General features: G+C 43.4%; 1 protein-coding gene across 12 annotated transcripts in view; it reads right to left on the bottom strand.

The window, feature by feature from the left end:
- The window catches only part of KMT2A (lysine methyltransferase 2A), a 76,174-nt gene that overhangs the window by 9,190 nt on the left and 46,192 nt on the right, over positions 1-20,792 (bottom strand). For 11 of the 12 annotated variants that reach the window (XM_027082155.1, XM_027082154.1, XM_027082158.1 and 8 more), the window contains 16 exons: positions 19,884-20,057; positions 19,035-19,145; positions 18,659-18,732; positions 17,339-17,532; positions 16,906-17,012; positions 15,922-16,059; positions 14,736-14,894; positions 14,345-14,462; positions 14,144-14,222; positions 12,921-13,081; positions 12,334-12,519; positions 7,877-12,122; positions 6,910-6,990; positions 5,490-5,554; positions 4,231-4,401; positions 3,317-3,391 (listed from right to left, as the gene is read on the bottom strand). In XM_027082155.1, coding sequence (XP_026937956.1) covers positions 3,317-3,391; positions 4,231-4,401; positions 5,490-5,554; positions 6,910-6,990; positions 7,877-12,122; positions 12,334-12,519; positions 12,921-13,081; positions 14,144-14,222; positions 14,345-14,462; positions 14,736-14,894; positions 15,922-16,059; positions 16,906-17,012; positions 17,339-17,532; positions 18,659-18,732; positions 19,035-19,145; positions 19,884-20,057 — 6,139 coding nt within the window. The remainder of the gene's footprint in view (positions 1-3,316; positions 3,392-4,230; positions 4,402-5,489; positions 5,555-6,909; positions 6,991-7,876; positions 12,123-12,333; positions 12,520-12,920; positions 13,082-14,143; positions 14,223-14,344; positions 14,463-14,735; positions 14,895-15,921; positions 16,060-16,905; positions 17,013-17,338; positions 17,533-18,658; positions 18,733-19,034; positions 19,146-19,883; positions 20,058-20,792) is intronic. The other variant, XM_027082151.1, reaches the window with a different exon arrangement.

The raw sequence follows: 20,792 nt of genomic DNA on the forward strand, positions 1-20,792 counted from the left end.
GCGTTCAACTCTAGTGTTCAACCTTCACTGGAGGGCTTACAATGAGATTGGACACTGTGTCAATAATGGGAAAAGAAAGATGAGTTACACACGGCCCCTGTTCTCAAGGAGCCCTTGGCAGAGTGAGGCAGATATGAACACAGACCTTGCAATGTGAAAGCAACCAGATAAAGGTGTAGTATAAAGTACTACAACAGGGAACAATCTATTCTCGTGTGGGCCATTCACTTGTTCATCCAACAAGTATTTACTGAGCACCTACTATATCTCCCGCATTCTTTCCATCTCTCCACTGTGCCGGACAGAATCTTGGGAAAACAAAGGTGAACAAGACAGGAAGGTACCCGAGACAGAAAGGTCTCAGATTTTTTTTTTTTAAATAAATTTATGTATTTATTTTTGGCTGAGTTGGGTCTTTGTTGCTGTGCGCGGGCTTTCTCTAGTTGCAGTGAGCGGGGGCTACTCTTCGTTGCGGTGCACGGGTTTCTCATTGTGGTGGCTTCTCTTGTTGCGGAGCATGGGCTCTAGGCACATGGGCTTCAGTACCTGTGGCTCGTGGGCTCTAGTGCACAGGCTAAGTAGTTGTGGCACGTGGGCTCAGTAGTTGAGGCTCGCGGGCTCTAGAGCGCAGGCTCAGCAGTTGTGGTGCGTGGGTTTAGTTGTTCTGCGGCATGTGGGATCTTCCCGGACCAGGGCTCAACCCATGTCCCCTGCATTGGCAGGCGGATTCTTAACCACTGCGCCACCAGGGAAGCCCAGGTCTCAGCTTTAATGTCACAGAACCCTTGGACCCTTACCTAATACCATACACAAAAGTTAACTCAAAATGAGTCAAGGACCTAAACGTAAGACCTAAAACTATAAAACTCTTAGAAGAAAACATAGGACAAAATCTTCATGACACTGAATTTAGCAATGATTTCTCGGATATGACATCAAAGGCACAGGTAACAAAAGAAAAAACAAATTGGACTTCATGATGATTAAAAAATTTTGTGCATCGATACTATTTAAAAAAGCTAGTATTCAGTGATTTCTCTGAATTCTATCTCAAATCCCTTCAGTCAGGATAATGATCTTAATTTGGCATATTAGGGTACTTAAATAAATCATGTCAGGTTCATTACTTTATTTTTTAATTTTTGGCTGCACCGCACGGCTTGTGGGATCTTAGTTCCCCGATGAGGGACTGAACCTGGGCCCTCGGCAGTAAGAACAGAGTCCTAACCACTGGACCGCCAGGGAATTCCCAGGTTCATTATTTTAATTAAACCTCACAACAAATTTTGAAGGTTGCATTAATATTCCCACTTAAGGACATTAAGCCTTGAAGAAGTAAATTAGCTTGCACCTGAAATAATACTGATAGCGAAAGGGCAGAAATGGGACTTGAACTCAGTTTCTGTCTCCAGAGTTCATGGTTTCTAACCACCATTCCATGTGGCAGCAAAAGACATGGATAAATGAAAGCAATCTTTGTGCCGTTGGCAAAAAGGGCTGAGCTACTCAAATTGAGACTGAGAACACTGAGCTTGGGATGCTGCTTTCCTCCAGGAGCAGAATCTTACACATATTATCAAATCATTTCAGAGTGACTCCTGGGAGAGGCCATGTACAAATTTAATTATAGTTCACCCAATGACTGCCACCGTTGGACAGAGCAGGACCTATGAACCATATTTTCCTGCCCCCAAAATATCTCCCTCACCAATCTAAAAAAACAAAAAGCAAAAAAGACACTATCCAGAGTAAAAATGGAGGCAGCCCACAGAATAGCAGCAAATATTTGCAAATCATGTGTCTGATAAGGGATTAATATCCAGAATACATAGAACTTATAAAACTCAACAACAAAAAAACAACCTACCTGATGAAAATATAAACAAAGGACTTTGAATAAACATTTCTCTAAAGAAGATATATAAATGGCCAATAAGCACATGAAAAGACGCTCGACATCTCAAGTCATTAGGGATATGTATAGAAAACAATAAGTACTGGTGAGGATACGGAGAAATCGGAATTCTTGTGTACCATTTGTAGGAACGTAAAATGGTACAGCCACTGTAGAAAACAGTATGGTGGTTTCTCAAAAAATTAAAAATAGCATCACCATATGATCCAGCAATTCCACTTCTGGGTATATACCCAAAAGAATTGAAAGCAAAGTCTTAAAGAGATCTCTGTACACCCATGTTCACAGCAGAATTATTCAAAAAAAAAAACAACAAAAATTTGGAAGCAAGCCAAGTGCCCACAGATGGATCAACTGATAAAGTAAATGTGATACATACATACAATGGAATATTATTCAGCCTGAAAAAGGAAGTAAGTTCTGCAACATGCTACAGCAAGGATGCACCTTGAGGACATTATGCTGAGTGTACTAAGCCAGTCACAAGACGACAAACACTGTATGATTCCACTTATATGAGGTACTTAAAATAGTTACAAATCACAAAGACAGAAAGAATAATGGTGGTTACCAGAAGCTGGGGGAAGAGGAGAATGGGGAGTCATCGTTTAATGGATACAGAGTTTCAGTTTTACAAGATGAAAAATTATGGGGATGGATGGTGGTGATGGCTGCACAACAAGGTGGATGTATTTAACACCTCTGAACTGTATACTTAAAAATAATTAAGATGAGATATGGGGATGTATGTATATGTATAGCTGATTCACTTTGTTATACAGCAGAAACTAACACACCATTGTAAAGCAATTATACTCCAATAAAGATGTTAAAAAAAATAAAAGAATAATTAAGACAGTAACTTTTATGTTATGTGTATTTTACCACAATAAAAAATATTCATCTGTAAAAGAAAAAAACGAATGAAGTACTGAGACAACGTTACAGTAGAGAGAAATCTTGAAAGCATCATGTTAAATGAAACAAGCCAGTCACAAAAGGCCACGGATTATATGATTCATTTCTGTAGGAAATGTACAGAACAGGTACATCCAGAGAGACAGAGAATAGACTAGTGGCTGCCAGGGGCTAGGGCTGAGGAATGACTGCTAGTGGGTATGGGGCTTCTTTTAGGGATGATGAAAATGTTCTGCAATTACACAGTAGTGATGGTTTACACAACTCTGTGAGTACACTAACAGCCATCGATTTGTATGCTTTAAATGGGTAAACTGTGTAGTATAAGGTTTATATCTCAGTAAAGCTGTGAAAAATGATTTTTTTTTTTAAAAAAAGGTTGATTTTTTTTTTTTTTTTTTTGGTGAAATCAACCCTGTAGCTTAGACCCACAAGTTACCAGAGGATACTGAGACAGGAGTAAAATGACCGCTGCAGCATTACCTGCAAATGAAAGCTGCTTTAGGCGGGCGTTTGACCGAGCCTCCTGGACTTTGTCTGTCAATGACTTCCAGGCATCTGTGAGGAAATAAGATAATTCAGTCAAACATCTCTTAATACCAATGATGTGAAAAGATCCCCTGCTAGAACAGCTTTTTGTTGTTTTCTTAGTTTAAATCAGTTCAGTGAATAAGAAAGAAGCTGGGAAGGTGCCCCACCCAACAGTGCTCCTTTCTGTTACAAAGGATACAGAAGTGGTGAGGAGGTTCCCACCTTCTGAAAATGACCCCTGCATCCTCAAAGCACTCACTTCCCCTGAGGGTAGTCCAGGTCCCAAACGTGAATGTGTGGTATTAACTCTACTCCCTCTACTGCTAACCAAAACAATACCAGCACTAACGGTTAACCACGACTGTGGGAAGGAGATCACAACCTCTCAGTTCCTTACAATTAAGGGGTGTAACTAGAAAACCTTTACAATCCCTTCCAGCTCTAACCTAAGAGTCTACGATCTCTTCCTATCTGTTGGATTTTTCCCACACTCCACACTCAAATACATCTTATGCAGAATGTGTACACTCAAACTAGTTTTTTTTTTGTTCTCCTCACATATGTTTTTTTTTTTCAGTCACCCAGGCCGGAATCTTCAGAGGCATCTTTGAGTCCTCTCTCTCAACCCTCTATATCCAAGCAATCATGAATGTGTCTGTTCTTCTCTCCTTTCCTTTCTTCTTCTACTGAAGTGGGCTTTATTACCTGACATCTCTATTGCAATAATACTCTCACTAGTGGCCTCTTGCCTCCTAGTGTCTCCATTTCAATCTATCTCATATGCAGCTGCTCACATAAATGGTACTACTGCAGCCCTAGCTGAGCAGAGCCTGTGCTGTTGGGCTGACCTAATTTAATCCACTCACCTTCGATACTTTCCGCACAGATCTGAAAGCCATCGTCACTTGAAATTTCAAAAACAAGTCCTTTTTTGGGCTTTTTCTCAGCAATGCTTTCCTTCCGCTTCTGTTCTTGCTGGAGCCAAAGCATCAGTGGAGAGCTGAAATTACTTTCTTCTTCTTCCGCTGTCTTAGGTTCTGTGAGGGAGAAAACAGACAGGGGCCACAGTGGATGCCATAGCAAACACTTACTGAGGACTTTATGCGCGTTTTGTCTCCAGGCCTAACAGCATCACACAGCTGGTTTTATTTACTCCCGTTTACAGGTAACAAACCTGAGGTGCAAAGAGGTGGAGCAGCTTGCCTGAGGTTAGAGCCAGGAAGTGACCAAAACTAGAATTTTTTTTTTTTTTTTAATGTGAAGTTATGCTGTCTCTCTGGTAGTTTCTGGTATGACAATCTGACAGTTTTTCAATAAGTAATTGCCCTCAACAGAGTCAAAGCTAAAAAATAACGATGGTTAACATGTATGAAACGCTACCTATGAGGCACTCTTCTAGGAACTTCCTGTATTAACTCAGATAAACCTCACAACAATCCAATGAGGTAGGTGAGAAATGATCTAAATTTTAAAGGTGAGAAAACGGAGGCAGAGAGAGGTTGAGCAGCCCATGTTCATAGAGCTAGTAAGTGGTAAAGCTGGGATTTCAACCTAGCTGACTGCAGAGTCTGTACTCTCAGCCACCACCCCACACACTGCCTTCTTACAGAGACGTATCAATCCTCTGCAGGAATCAGCAAATCAGCAGAATGTGACTGCATCCCAAATCGTATGGCTAAGCATTTTCTCTGCCTGGTTTTCTTCTGGGAATCCCCTCAACGGAAAAGGACAGAGTCTTATATCCAGAGTCCTCTAGTCTTGAAGCGACTAGTTGTTTACTGATGAAATGCATCAGGACAGAAGTGCTATGGAGATGTATCTGGAGCCATAACCTACATCTGGCTATATTATATAATAAAAATGGTTCTTGGTCTTCACTAGTGACAACTAAAGGATGAAGACAGCTTATTGTGAGCTATTTCAGTCACACTGCTGTTACAGCAAACAGAGCAGAAGAGTATTTATAGGTTTTAGTTTCGTGTCCTTTGGCCAATCACTGAACATCTTTAGCGCTTTGACTTTTTTTTTTTTTTTTAAATCTAGAAAATCAGTAGGTAGAGAAGGTGACTTTTACAGTACTTCTGGCTTGGAAATTCTGATTCTAACCCGTTACCCACCCACATACCTGAATTTTCTTGTTCATCTGCTGGATTCTGTGTTGTCTGAATCTCAGGAAGAACAGCCACTTGCCTACATGAAAAGAAAACCAAATGTGAGATGTAACACCAGCTAGTTCTTCAATTCAAAGATAAAAACTGTCCACAATCTACCATACAGCTGTATCAGTTATACAAAACAACCACTAGACATGAACCACAGCATGCTTTGTGAACAACCTGTTGAATGAACACACCACCACACTACTGTAAGATACATAACATCAACTATCTTTTGTGAGATTCTCTCCCAAACATTTGACGTGAATTTTCTGCTTTTGGAGTTGTAGACTGTGTCCTTAAAATTCTTCTCATACCCTTAACTGTTAGAAAAAAATAAAAGGACGCTTGTTAGAAGCAGTTCCGGAGTTCCTTAAGTGAATTAGCTGGTTTAATTAAAAACAAAAGCTGGGCTTCCCTGGTGGTGCGGTGGTTGAGAATCCGCCTGCTGATGCAGGGGAGGCGGGTTCGTGCCCTGGTCCGGGAAGATCCCACATGCTGCGGAGCGGCTGGGCCCGTGAGCCATGGCTGCTGAGCCTGCGCGTCCGGAGCCTGTGCTCCCGCAACGCGAGAGGCCACAGCAGTGAGAGGCTCGCGTACCGCCAAAAAAAAAAAAAAAAAAAAAAGAAGCCTGCATGATGAACCAGTAAATCATACCTATTTTCACCTTTTATAATTAAATAAATCCTGCAAACAATTCAGATGCAGATCAAGAGGGAACTAGTTAAATAAATTACTGTAGGTCTACACAACAGAACTGGAGGCAGCCATTAAACAATGAAGTGGCACAGAGATATGTGCACGATACAATAGCTGAAAAAAAACAAGTATAGAACAGTATGTACGGCATTATTTATTTTATGTAAAAGGTATACACGGGGGCTTCCCTGGTGGCGCAGTGGTTGGGAGTCTGCCTGCCGATGCAGGGGACGCAGGTTCATGCCCCGGTCCGGGAGGACCCCACATGCCGCGGAGCAGCTGGGCCTTTGAGCCACGGCCGCTGAGCCTGCGCTCCCCAACGTGAGAGGCCACAACAGTGAGAGGCCCGCGTACCGCAAAAAAAAAAAAAAAGGTATATACAGATTCAAATGTACACCATGCATATCTGTAGGCACAGAAATGTTGGTATGAATGAAAACAAATTACAAGCAACAATTACCTCTAGGCAATAAACTGGGAACAGGGTAGGCAGGAAGAACATGGAACTGTTACCCATTATTTAAATAATTCTGTGTTTTGTTTTGTTTTTTTCTTTACAAGCATGTATTAATTCCATTAAAAAAACTTTGGCCAAAAAAAAAAAAAAAACACAAATCAGGAAGGACTATTTTCTAAATGAGGTGGACAGAACTGAGTGCTTCACCTCAGGGAACTAAGTCTTACACTTACCCTGCAGGCTGCCCACACTCTCTCTGTGGCGACTGCTCCACGTTAGCTATATCCTGCTGCTCAGCCTCTGCTCCTGGAGCCCTGGAACAGAATCATTTGTATTTTTTCAAGAAAAACAACAGTAAATATGTACCCAACAAGGAGGTCAGTCTAAAGAAGAATCTAACAGGATCTGATAAAATTTATGAGCTGAGAAAAGTAACCCGTGGTGATACGGGTTAGACAGTGGTTACCTTGGGGGGTACTGACTGAGAGAGGGCACCAGGAGCCTTCTGGAAGACTAGAAATCTTTTATGTTATGATCTGAATGGCAGCTACATGGATGCATACCTAGATAAAAATTCACTTTGTGTACTTTACGTATATTTTAATGAAAATGTTTCAGAAAAGGACACCATGAGATCTACAACAGGTGGTTTTGCCCTCCAGACAGGAATAATCATCCCTTAGTACCCTAACTAAGCCTCAGCGAAAAAGAAACAGGCGCAAACAGCAGCACTGTTCTAAGTCAGAGCAAAGAGCAATGAAAGACATAGTCCTGGGCTTCCCTGGTGGCGCAGTGGTTGAGAGTCCGCCTGCTGATGCAGGGGACGCGGGTTCGTGCCCCGGTCCGGGAGGATCCCACATGCCGCGGAGCGGCTGGGCCCGTGAGCCATGGCTGCCGAGCCTGCGCTTCCGGAGCCTGTGCTCTGCAAGAGGAGAGGCCACGAGAGTGAGAGGCCCGCATACCAAAAAAAAAAGATGTGGTTCTATCCAAGGGACCAACTGCCAACGGATGGAACTAAATTTTACTCCATAAATCAGCACTGTGAGGGGGAAAAAAAAAAAAAATCAAATCAAAGCCCAGAAAACCCAAGTAATGTAACGTGGGCCGAGGTGTGTCCCTCCCAGAAGACCACTTCAACAGCCTCTACTCCAGAGCATGAAACCCCTCAGACCCAGCAGAGCCAAGGTCTGCATCTCTCACCCTGTGACTGAGGTCAGGGGTGTCGTGCTGGCTTCTTGGTCTGGAATGTGTGCTTCAGAAGAACTGGTCCGCAAGTGGGAGACTTTGTGCTTCTTGCCACTCCCTTTGTCCAAGGGCAGCTGAATCCGTTTGATTTTTGGTTTGGGTTTCATGGACCCCGGCACTGAGGGACTTGCTGACTGCTGTCCAGAGGACGGAGAGCCCCCAGGAGAGGTGGAGCTGGCTTGCATAGCTGAGGATAAAGCCTTATTCTGCTCCAGCCCCATGCTATTAGGAGCATCTACCGTCTGGGTAAAGTTGGAGCCCTGGGTCCCTGGAGCAGAATCAAGATCCCGCTGGGAAGAGAGAATCCCGGTTTTGCTGGCGAGGAGCTGGTTCACATGCTGGAGCTGATAGTGTTCTTCTGCTTCCCCTGAAGGTGAAGCAGCCGTTATGCCCGCAGTCTGAGTCGAGGGGAGCACACAGATGCTAGATGCTGCCGTCATTGCAGCAGTAGTGGGAGTCTGTGACGTCCCCAGTTGTGGAAACATTCCTGAACTTGGCGGTAAAGCCACAGGCTGGTCTTGAATCCCCAGGCTCTGCTGGCTGGCTTTGATTAAAAGATTGCTTATGGAGCCAATATCCGGGCTACCAAGCAACCTCGGGTTGGTTAACGCGACATGCCCTGGAACGGACGCGCTACTTGTAGGGGCGGTTGTAGTTTGCATGGATACAACGTTCAAGACGGAGGAACCGGAGGCCAAGCCAGACACAGGCCCTGACGTGAGGTGGCCGGTATCCTGGCTCATGGTGGCTGCACCCGCCGCCGGGGCAGCAGTTCCTCCCACACTCTGCGGTAACAGGGGCGCCTGTTCAAAATACATGATGCCGGACTTAGACCTTTTTATGATGTTGGGGACAGTTCGGTGAGTTGAAGTATTAAGTGACCCCAAGTCTAACAGATTGGGATGATTTGGAAGCTGGGAGGGTGTGAAGTTAATCAATGTCATGTTGGAAACCACGTCGGAAGGGGCGATGTTTGAAGGGGTACTAGAGGGAGCGAGTTTTTTATTCTTTCGGGTCTGCAGGCGAGATATGGGTCTCTTCTTGAGTCCAGAGGATGGAGTGGCTACTGTGGTACTGAGATCTGTCCTCTGGCTGGCTTCTGAGACCAAAAGCTGGGGATCTGGAGGAGGCTGGACCCCGATAAGTAGGCCTGAAGGAGGACTGCTGATGTTTGGTGGGAAGCTACCCTGAGTAGCTGCAGGGAAGGAATGTAAGTGCTGGTGATGAGGCATGGGGAGCAATCCTTTGCTAGCAGGAGGGAATAAAGACTGGGAAGTCGGCAGGCTTGGACTGAGTCCTGTGGTTAGGGTGAGACCACTTCCCATGGGCCCCAATACTGACGTGTTTGTCTCCATCACACTGGGTGCAGAACTAACAGAAGAGGTCAGCTGGATTTTTTGGGTCACTCCATTCGGAAGAGTCTGGAGAACATAAAGTGGCTGCATGTTCTGGTTAACGACAATGAGTTTCTCGGTAGCTGGTTTCAGGTGGGGCGGAGTGGTCTGGACAGCGGCATTAGAAATCTGAGACGGGCCAGGGCTATCGGTAGAGTTGGGCACGTATTTCTGGTTCTGGATAGGAACGGTAGGGGAAACAGGTACCTGAAGGCCAGGGGTGCTACTATTTCTAGTTAAATCCTGATTGTTGCCATGACCTTGCTCCACTGAACCACAAGGAGGGCTGGAGATGTGGTCTGCATCCATGTGACCTTGGATAAAGTGGTCAGGAGTCATGTGGCCTTCAGGGCTGGGATCTACTCCTGGACTCAGCAGGGAGGAGTCACCTTCAGAGGAGGCCACAGATTTTTCTGGGATGGCTCCTCTCTTCTCTCCTGAGTCTGAGATTACAGCTAGCCTACTGGGGTTCTGGCTCGGGACAGTGGGACTCCGGGTGGTCAGGACAGAGAGGTCTGACGGCAGCTCTAGCGGCAACTCGAACTGCTCCTCTGCTGAGATGGAGGAAGAGACACTGCTGTCCACGGCTTCCGTCGTCGGCAACTGCTGAGAAAACACTTCGAAAAGACCCATGTCTTTTTCACGATTACTATCAAGACCCAAACCTTCACCAAGATTCAGGAGTTCCGACGAAGAGGACTCTGGGCTCTCACCCAAAGCCTGCATGGACGGAGTATTCTTCAGTACAAAGTCCATAATGTCTGAGGGCAGGATGTTCCCACAGTCGTCACTGTTGTTGTTGTCTGAATCCGATTTCAGGAGCTCAGTATTATAGGTGTCCAGTAAGTTTTTGTCTGAGGGGGTGCTTGTGTGGACCCTGCGGCTTGACTCCAATGAGCTGAGCTGAGCTTCCAAGGAATCCTGTCCCTGTGTTTTCACTCTGCTCACAGCGTGGCAGTTATCCATCTTTGGCTCATTTTTGTGGCCCACAGAGCTCTTAATGACGTGCTCTTTCTCACCAGTGTCTTCAGGCCGATCCATCTTCAAGTTCTCTGTTCCGTTTTCTTTACTGTTTCTTTTTGGGATCTGGCTGCCTTTCCTCGTTGTGGCTGTGACGCTAGTATCACTCTCTGTCCCATCGTCAACACCATCCAACTGTGAGATTTTGGGGAGATCACATTGCTCCTCCTCCCGAAATAAATTATGGGGTGTCAGCCGTTCCTCTCCACCTGAAGAAATCACTGTCCTAGTGAAATTGTAATAGTATAGATCGTCTTCGTCGGAAGTGCTCAAGTCATCAGCCCCGTCCACCTGTCCTTCAGCGGATCTCTTGCCTCGCTTCTTCCCAGTTGAGCTGCTGTAAAACGGAATGTCTTCTTCGCCATAGGACCTTACTCCATAGAGTGGGGTGAGCCCAAAGAACATGTTAGAACGTGCCCGGGCACTGCGACGGGGATATCTCCTCTTGAAAGAGCCATCCTCCTGAGGTTTGGGGCCATCTGGAAGCATTAGGTTTCTGTCCTGTACTGGAAGATTCTGATAGTTATTACTTTGAGAATCCTGGGATGAGGTATTATTCGGGCTTGCTTGGGCGACTGGACCATCTCCTGGACCTTCGGAAGTGGAAATTGGTTCTGTTGGAGATGCTGACTCTATTTGCAAAGGGGAAAGAGGACTACTTTCTTTTAGGGTATTCTTGGACTGACTCTCACCCTCCATTTTCAGAGGTGTCAGTGTTACTTTGACTGTGCGTTTCCGGGGTGTCTGTAATTCCTTGGCAGACCCTTCTACTTGCATGGATGGAGCTTTGGGGACTCCTGGAATAGAATGGACTTTGTCCCCAATCTTATCAGAGGAAACATTATTACATGGTCGTTGCCCCATGAACTCAGGAGGCAAAACTTCATCAACAAACTCTGGCTTTAGGTTTCCTTCCTCACCAGTTGCCACCTGACCAGGTTCCAAAAAAGATTTACTGGAATGCTTTTCTTTGAACATTTCTTTACAAGATTTTTTCCCTTTCTGTCTCCTGTCTCTGGAGCTGGATCCCACATGTTCGTTGATGAGGGACGATCTGTTGCTCACTCCAGATAGCTTCAAGGTTTTGACTTCAGTATCTTCATCGGGAGGGGAGTTTGCTGACTGGTTGGAATCTGTCTGTTGGTCTCGATCATTCCTCTGCCCTCTCAGATGGAGTGGCGGGAACGGGAGGGCCTCTTTAGAAGAAAATGGCACTGAAGACAGTTCAGCAAAAGTGCCCGTTTTACTAACGTTTAATTCTCCAGCTGTTGCATTATGAACCTGTGGGGCCAGTTTCGGAAGGCCAGGGTAAGCCACATTATGTGCCGATCCCTCTGAGTTCTTGGAACTCGGCATTTTGGTCTTCTCTCCCTTTGAAGAGGAGCTCTTGGATGTTGAGTCTGAAGCACTGGAATGCTTCATTTCTGAAGATGAAGAGCCATCGAAGTGACTGGTTTTAGTGCCCATAGTAACTACCGTCCTTTGCAGATGTGAAGAGGTGGGAGTGTTCTGCCCTAAATTAGTGTTAGAATTCAGTGGCCCTAAGACATGATCAACCGCTTTGGCACTTGACTCGAGATCTGCAGCGGTCCCTATGGTGGCGACTGAGGAAACACTGTTCCTGGAGTAAGCGCTCCCAGTTCTCATTGGAGACATTATCCGGAGTTTAGACCGCTGGGGTGACAGGGAAGAAGTACTGTGACGCCTGGAGCCAATGCTTCGAAGTCCAGAGGAGAGTAAAGGGTCACCCACTGTGACTATCTCATGAGTGGTTGGGGTAGGGCTTCCTAAACGAGAGAGAAAGTAATAAAGTCCATTACAGATCGGACACATGTGCTATACCACTGGTTTCAATGACTTGGCTAGATATGTTTACAGCTAACGGAAAATCAACGTTTTCCATTGGCAGAAGTCACCACGATAAAGGTGCCTGACAGTATTACAAACTAATCTTTGAGCTGACCTCCTTGGGTCGGGTAGGTCAGTGAAGTCTTTTACCTGCAGAAGGCAGTGGCCGACAGCCAGGGGATCTCTGTGTTGGAGAATAGCTGGGTGTTCGAATCCTAGGGACCTTTGAGATGACGTGATAGAAACAGGAACCAGAGGTTTGTGAATGAGGAGGTCGATCTGGTGATGGAGGACTTACAATTTCAGCTGTGTTTTGACTTTCTTTAGGTGAAATTTCTGTGGCAGGAAATAAAAACTCTTACTAAAAAAGTTTAATTAAGATATCAAACAGGCTTCCCTGGTGGCGCAGTGGTTGAGAGTCCGCCTGCCGATGCAGGGGACACGGGTTCGTGCCCCGGTTTGGGAAGATCCCACATGCCGCGGAGTGGCTGGGCCCGTGAGCCATGGCCGCTGAGCCTGCGCGTCCGGAGCCTGTGCTCCGCAATGGGAGAGGCCCGCGAGCCGAAAAAAAAAAAAAAAAAAAAGATATCAAACAAATGAACCAAGAAAAAGCCAGCTGTCAGGTAAGTACCAAAACAGAAGCAAATGTGACCTCCCAAAGCAATGCCTTTTTCCCACCCGTCAATCACAATATTCCCCCAAATCGAATTCAAGTCCCATCTTGATTAAAGACTAACCTGCAAAAGATGTTGGACTGTGAGCAATGGTCCTGTTTTCATCATGTTCAACAGTGCTGTTGATATCTGGCTCTACAACCGGAGGACGGCATTCCACTATCTTGCACGTGTACACGCAGCGTTTGCGAGCATCCGTGGTGCTCCAGTACACCCGAGAACACCTGCACGCAGATGGTAACGATCACCGTGAGTGCGAGGACAGAAGCAGAGACTGACATTTGTCAAAACCTCTTCTCAGCCTAGGTTCCCTGGCCTCCTTGATTTATAAAATTTAGCTTTATTTCATGGATTCTTATTAGAGGGTCTCCTGGTTAGGGTCTTCCAAGTTTTTTGAAGTCCTTGGTTTTTCCTGGCCTCTCAGAAAACAGCATCAAATCCTTTTTTATTGTGTTGTAAGCAGGGGACAAAATTAGTAAAACAGCCTAAAATGCAAAGAAAAAAAACCCAACTAACTATTGATACTATAAGAAATAGTTATTGGCCTTCAGGAAGGGATAACTGCCCCACCATGTGTACAAAGTGAGGAAAGAACAAACCTGGCATATTTCCTTTGGGAGAAAAGCCCCACGAGACAAGAGAAATGGAACTGCTTCAAGTCTGCTGGATGCTGACGGAGCCTAGCTCTTTAAGAGCTGCCAGCTAAATGTGGAGTAGAGACTGTGTTTTCACAATTGAAATGCAGAATAAATCAGAGTATATAGAACAAAAGGGAGACTCCAAAGGGGAAGAGAGAGGAAGCGAATTTTAAATTTATATCGTCAGTTTGCTAGAAGTTTAAACAATTTGCTTCATGTGGGAAAGATTACAAATTCTTACTGGACTATTTGATTGTTATTGTAGGGGTTATTTTTAGAAAGACCTGTAAAATGTAAAATGAGGACAGAGGCATGAGGTGTTTGATCCCTGACAACAAACTGGACTTCTGAACTGAAGTGAACAGAATTTAGTGGAACCTTCAGAGACTGGCCTGGTGTTTTCTACCTAGGTTTTATTTGGAAATGATTCTGAAATTATGTCAACAATACTTTCCTTCTACAACTGGATCTAGCTGACATAAAATGATACTTTAGTCCCAATCTACGAGAAGTAGCCAAAAAAAAAAAAAAAAAAAAGGAATTAGTTAAAAGTCGCTAACAAGTATGGCTCTACATTTAATGACCTACTCACTGCTTCAGGGTGCTCAAGGGGTGGGGCTGCTGTCTTCTCTCTACAGAGCTACTTACTGATATCCAATAGGAAAGAGCTTATCCTCACAGTCAGAGAGATCGTTCAGAATCCCTAAGCAGTCAATTGTCATGGAGCCTGAGTAAGAAAAGAAGAACTGATCAGAGGCAATCATGAGAAGGCCCACTTTCTTACTGAACACTAGAAAGTACCCCAGTGCCACAGCCAGCCTTCCCCGACAACCAAGGCCCATGTCATACCAATCATCATGTGGATATTTTCTGGTTCTAAGCCATTGAGAAACTTCCTTCTCAAGCTGATTCCTTCAAAGTCCACAAACACTCTTCTAAAAACTTCAAATCCATTCTCAGGAACCACCTTAAACGAAAAGCCAGGGTAGCTATTAGGCTATCCCTTTTACATACCATACTCATGATACTGACTCAGAGGGAAAGTGCAGAGCATATCTCAAAATCACCCTTCTGTTTCACTAGCAGTGCCTCTGTTAGTGCTCCTAAGAGGAGGTGATTCTAGGAATACCTAGAATCACCTACTAGGAACACCTAGGAGGATGGTGAAATACAGTTTACCATCTTGCTATTTTCAGCCTCTTTTCCTAGAGAATTCAAGAAGCAGCTAAAGCTGTCTCACCTCGCCTTTGATCAAATCCCGATGTCGTTGGCAATATACTTTTTTATCATCCAGAAACACACAGTTCTTGGCTCGGGAACACATGAAATGATAGTTGCTGGTGCAGGAAGTGAGGCAGCAACCCACAGTGGCTCCTGGCTTTTGGCAGAATTCACATCTCTAACAACCCAGAAAGAACAGAGTCCAAGTCAGACTTTCAGAAGTTTTAGCCATTTTCCATCTCCCCTAGAGAGTCACCCCATTCCGGCTTTCCCACAATTCATTTCGCTATTGCTAATCTGCTGAATTACAGAGAAGTGATATGAGCCATAAAACCTCCTCTACAAATCCTTTCTTTCCTATGGCCCATGCGGCCTATGATTATTAAATTTAAATATTACAATTTGATTTAGAACTTGAATCAAAACAGTTTTTTCTAGGATGCACAATTGATTTAGAGAAGATGAAACTTTTAAGATCGATGTTAAAAAACATCATCTTGGTAGAAAGCTGTTATATCCGAAAGAACTCAGTTCTGGTAAGATTATACTAGTCAGAGACGTAACAGTTCTTAATCACTAGGCCTAACTGATGAATTTATGTGATTCAAAGATTTCCTTCAACTAGGCTATATGTTACTACCTCATTCTGTCACAGTCACAGTCACAGTCTGGGCTCCTCTCCAGGGAAGACTTTTTATTTGTGCTCTCCGCACATTTTACTTATGTTTCTTACGCATGTGCTATTTTTTGTTTCTTCCTGATAATCCTTCATTTTCTCCCCCCATCAAAATATAGCTTTAAAAATTTTACTCCTCCATAGCCTTTTCTGATTACTCTAAGCTGCTACCAATCACCTTCCACATCTTCGTGTGTGTATTTTGTGGGTTCATCCTATGGAGCCTCAGAGCGCTGATTCAACTGGAACCTCTGAGGTCATTTTGTCTAAATCACTTAATAAATTAATACCTTTCTTGGGCATCTGAATTATCTCCCCAACTGGATAAGACTTTGTTTTCTATTTCTTTTGTACCCATCCTCCAAGGGTCAGACTAGCAATCTGCCTACAGGGTACACCAATATTTGCCGCTGGCTAACCATTCTGAAGGAGCTATGAGAAACACCAGCGAGGCAGCGTTTAGCCCCAGAAAGAACATCTGGAAACTGAGAGGGAGTCTCTTCCATAACATTCACCCACAGGTTCTTACCAGCTGCTTGCCCCTGATCACAGCCATATGCACATTCTTCAGTGATCCATCATCATCTTCAAACACTTCTGCTGACCACAAAGCGCAATTTACATGTGTCCATTCGTTTTGGCCAATGTACAGCAAACGGCCAGCATCCTATGAAACAAGAGATTTCCTTTTTTCTTTGAAGAATATAATGTCAAATAGGGTTTTCCTTGGTATTAGCTTTACCTCATTCAGGATAACTTCAGTAAATCAAGCCTAATTCTTTAACTTAGGGGTGCACACAAAAATCACAATTCAAAGTTTCTTTGTTTTCACTTCTCACCTTTTTCCATTACCTTTTCCACAGGCTGGAAATATTTTATAATCATAAAGGATTAAAGAACAAGCAATATGTGTTAGGTTTACAGAAGTGCCCACTGACTTCTTTAATACCATATTTCAAAGCCAGTTCTCTCAGCTTGCCTTAAAAACCTTTTTTTAAAAAAACTGTATGCTTACTATGTGCCAGGACCCAAATAAGGCTTTACATACATTATTTCCTTTAATCCTCATAACCATTCTGAGGTAAGATTATTATTATCCTCACTTTAAAAATGAAACTGAGGGTCAGAGAGGTTAAACTCTTTGCCAAGGTCAACAAGTAGGCGGCAAAGCACAGCAATGAATCCAGGCAAACCACCAGACCCGGGGACCTTAACCACACTGCTAACGACTACATGAAACACAAGCTATTTAATGCGCAACTTCTGTTTTATTCACTTTCATAGAATCTTTTTTTGAGGAACTGCCAATAGAAATTACAAGATATCAGCACGTTAATTTAAGGCAACTCATCTTTTAAATCAATTAAATCAGTTATAGAAAAATAACCCCCAAATGCCACAAACTAAGTGACAAATATTCACTGAATAAATGGCACTGGTCACCAAGTTTAGACACAAAGAGGTCATTATTGGCTAGTCTACTAAGCAGGACCCAGTGCACCAAGGTACTTACATTAGCACTGTCGTCACCGTACGTCAAACACAATGCACACTGTCTATTATCTTCTATGCCTGGGGGTGGGTTCAGTTCTGGACTGTCTTCTCGACTCCTATCAGTACCTTGGAACCCAGAAGACATACAGTTAAAATTGGCAATACTATGTCTGACATCCAGGAAAAAAGAAAACAATTCAGCTTAAATAGCCTAGAGCCTATGAAATCAACACTTTCAAAAAGTGTTCCAAGTTATGCTACCTTACTATCCATTACATTACTTGTATCAATTCTCTGTTAACATTCCAAGTGAAGCAAAAATAATGATTTTATTACATTTAAGGATCACCAGGAAATTTTTCCAATACGGAAGTACATTAAATTTAGAGTCACAAAGTCAATCATTTGCACCCAGAGAGAAATGGATAACAAGTCTTCATTTGGTGTCTTACTCAAAATTGGTGGTGTAGGAGGATGCAGAGGAGTTGGTGAGTCTGGCTCTCCAGGCCCTTTAGGTTTGGGAGCTGGAATGATTTTCTTCATTAAAGGAGGCTGCTCAGTGTGGCTGTTTTCCTCTCGCTCCTGCCACTGAGCATAATTATGGTCAAGTGAAGGTGGAAGCACTGCGTTTGGTAACATCCCACTGCTGGAAATAATTGATTCAACAAGTATTTATTGAACTCCTACAAGATACCCAGAACTGTACAAAACAGTCAAATTCTTGATATCATCAGGTCTCAGGCCTGGGCACAAGCCTTTCACAGACTGTAAGAACAAGTCACAGAATTCGAAAACTGCCTACACAGGACTTTATTATTTTTAAAAATATAATCCCGATGTATTGTGACTCTTGGTCAAACATCTAGAAACAAATGATAACCTTATCAATGTGTCAAAAGGATTTACTGGAATAAAAATTTAAGGTTAAACATGGAGAATCAAGAACTGTTGAGAACTACTGAGCCTGTGCGTCTGGAGCCTGTGCTCCACAACGAGGCCGCCATAGTGAGAGGCCCGCTCACCGCGATTAAGAGTGGCCCCCACTTGCCGCAACTAGAGAAAGCCCTCGCACAGAAATGAAGACGCAACACAGCAAAAGTAAATTAATTAATTAATAAACTCCTAAATAAGATAGAACCCAGTTATAACTGGGCTATATATATAGTACATGTATTGTACATATGCCACAAGTTCCCTAAAACAACAAATACATAAATAAAGAAAAAAAGGGCAGCAGACTGCAATAAACATTAAGTGTTGTCTCTAAACCAGCAATAAAAAGGCATTTCAGGGCTTCCCTGGTGGCGCGGTGGTTTAGAATCCGTCTGCCAATGCAGGGGACACGGGTTCGATCCCTGGCCCAGGAAGATTCCACATGCTGCAGAGCAACTAAGCCCATGCACCGCAACTACTGAGCCTGCGCTCTAGAGCCCAAGTGCCACAACTACTGAAGCCTGCGCGCCTAGAGCCCGCGCTCTGCAGCAAGAGAAGCCATGACAATGAGAAGCCCGCGCACCACAATGAAGAGTAGCCCCCGCTCGCGCAACTAGTTGCTCATGCAACTAGAGAAAGCCCACACACAGCAACGAAGACCCAACACAGCCAAAAAACAAACAAATAAATTAATTAATTAATTTTTTTAAAAAAGGCATTTCAAATGATTAATCTTTAATATTAAAACCTAGTCTAAGAAAACCCCTCAATCTAAAAATATAAGAACGCTCAGATTTCTAGCTGATGAAGCGAAAAAAAGTAATACTGAATTTACTCACTTGCTTGATACTTTATTTGGCTCCCAAAACCTGGACTTTTTGACACTGAACCATGGAAAAACACGTTCCATTTGCTAACAGAAAAACAAACAAACAAAATGTAAGCATGTGACCATTCATTTGGAAAGCACATAAAACCCAACAACTTCACACCAGCTTCTCTGTCAATATGAGGATGATTCAGGCCACCAAAGGAAAGATCCATCCACTCTGGAACCTCACTAATCTCCTCCCAAAGAATCAGAGGAACGAATTAAACGAAAAATGATTTATACACATGACAAAGCAAAACATAGATGAGAACAAGTCTGTTCTGTTCATGTGGTAACAACCCACGGATTAAGCATCAAAGACATGAAGTATTAATATCATTCACCCGAATAAAGAAGGACTTGACCATGCTGTTGGCTTTTTTAATCTCTGGCTGCCCTCCATCTGAGTTAATGGCTGCTTGAATGATCTTCACAATATCATCACTGAACTCCAACTGTACACAAAAACAAAGCATTAATTATTCATAGAACAGTGTGCTCTCAAAACCACTTCCTCTTCCCTCCTAAATCATCCAGCACAGAGAACCAATAGAAAACGGACACCCCATTTTAATACAGTGCAATTTCTCTTCAGTGGAGGCCTTTGGGATTCAGTTCATAATTAACTTGTGGCAGTCAAGACATGCCAGGCTAATAAGGTAAGAATGCAGATAAATTAGCTGTATCCTGGTAAGTTACCAAACAGGGCCACGATTTTTTACTTAGACTAAAATGAATAAACAACTGAATAGCAAACACGGACCATGAGATAACAGATGATCATTTCCTACACTTCCTTAAAATCATAAAATTAAAAGGCATCTATCTAGAAATGAACATCCATTATAAAAAGACATACTATTCAGATGCGATCTCAAAAGGGGCAAACCAATTAATTGCACATTAGTAATTTTCCATAAACAGTATTAATATAAAAATAATTTTAATATAAAGATAATTTTTGAAGAACTCAGGTGAAAGCCAAATAAAAAGACACTACCTTCCCTATCATAACCCATCTTCCAAAACACAGAACTAAAATGACTCACATATTTTTAGGTATTTAAAACCACGTGACATTTCTAAATACAATACAACCATCCTTTAATGCTAACACCCAGCCTCATCCCCCAAAAGACCCAAGGAAGCTAAACTGGAGCTGGAAATTTGGGTAGTTTGCTGTATAGACATACCACAGATGTGTAGTTCCCTTGGTCCATTTTCCTCTTGACTCCTTCCAGATCTAAAGGCTGCTGATCTTCCTGTTTGCTGACCTCAGTAAGCACTGGTGGATCAGGCCCTTCTGGGGAGCTGCGGGAAGGTATACTCTCCTCTGTCTCAGGATTTAAGTCCGGAGGTTTGGCAGCCTGTCGTCAGGAAAGATATGTTTCTTTTATCTAACACTGAAAATGAGGCACCTATGTAGATTCTACTAAAATGAATAAAGATGGTACTGAATGATGTGTATTATAAAACCTAAAGAACTTGAAAATAATCAGAGATTTCTCAAATACTAGAAAAGGAAAGTTAAAACGAGCTGGCTATCTAATAGCTTGGCTAGGATCACTGAGGAGCTTTGCTCGATAACTCCCAACCAAGTATGAAGAAACAGAAACTGTCCAATTCCTTTTGAGTAAGACACAGATACAGCTAATTTTCCTATTCAAAAAACAGACTCTGTTAAAAGATAAAGCAGCAGCCTAGCTCTGAGTTAAAGCCATCCATGTGGTTCTTCCAACATTATACCTGTGTTCCCAATGACTACTTTATGTATATAGTTCATGACTTAAATGGACAAGAAGCAGAGATTTTCAATTTGTGTCCTGAGGAGCCCTGGAACTTTCCTGGAGCCGAAGGGTCTCTGGCCCCACTACCACCCTCGCAGATCAGGCCACCATCCTGCTCCCTCTTGCCTCGAGCACCACCACTGCCTCCTAACCACGGCTCCTGCCTGTAGGCTCAGTCCTCTCCAATCCTTCCTCTCACTCCACTCAGAATCATTTTTTTGTTTTTTTACTTTTTTCTAAGAAGCAACTCTGATCAGGTTACTCTTTTGGGTAAAGTCCTTCATTGGGCTCCCCATGGCCTTCAGAATACAAAGT

This window comes from Aethalodelphis obliquidens, unplaced genomic scaffold (genome assembly GCF_003676395.1).
Source record: "Aethalodelphis obliquidens isolate GAN/ISIS:26980383/991018 unplaced genomic scaffold, ASM367639v1 scaffold46, whole genome shotgun sequence".
Lineage (NCBI taxonomy): Eukaryota > Metazoa > Chordata > Mammalia > Artiodactyla > Delphinidae > Aethalodelphis > Aethalodelphis obliquidens.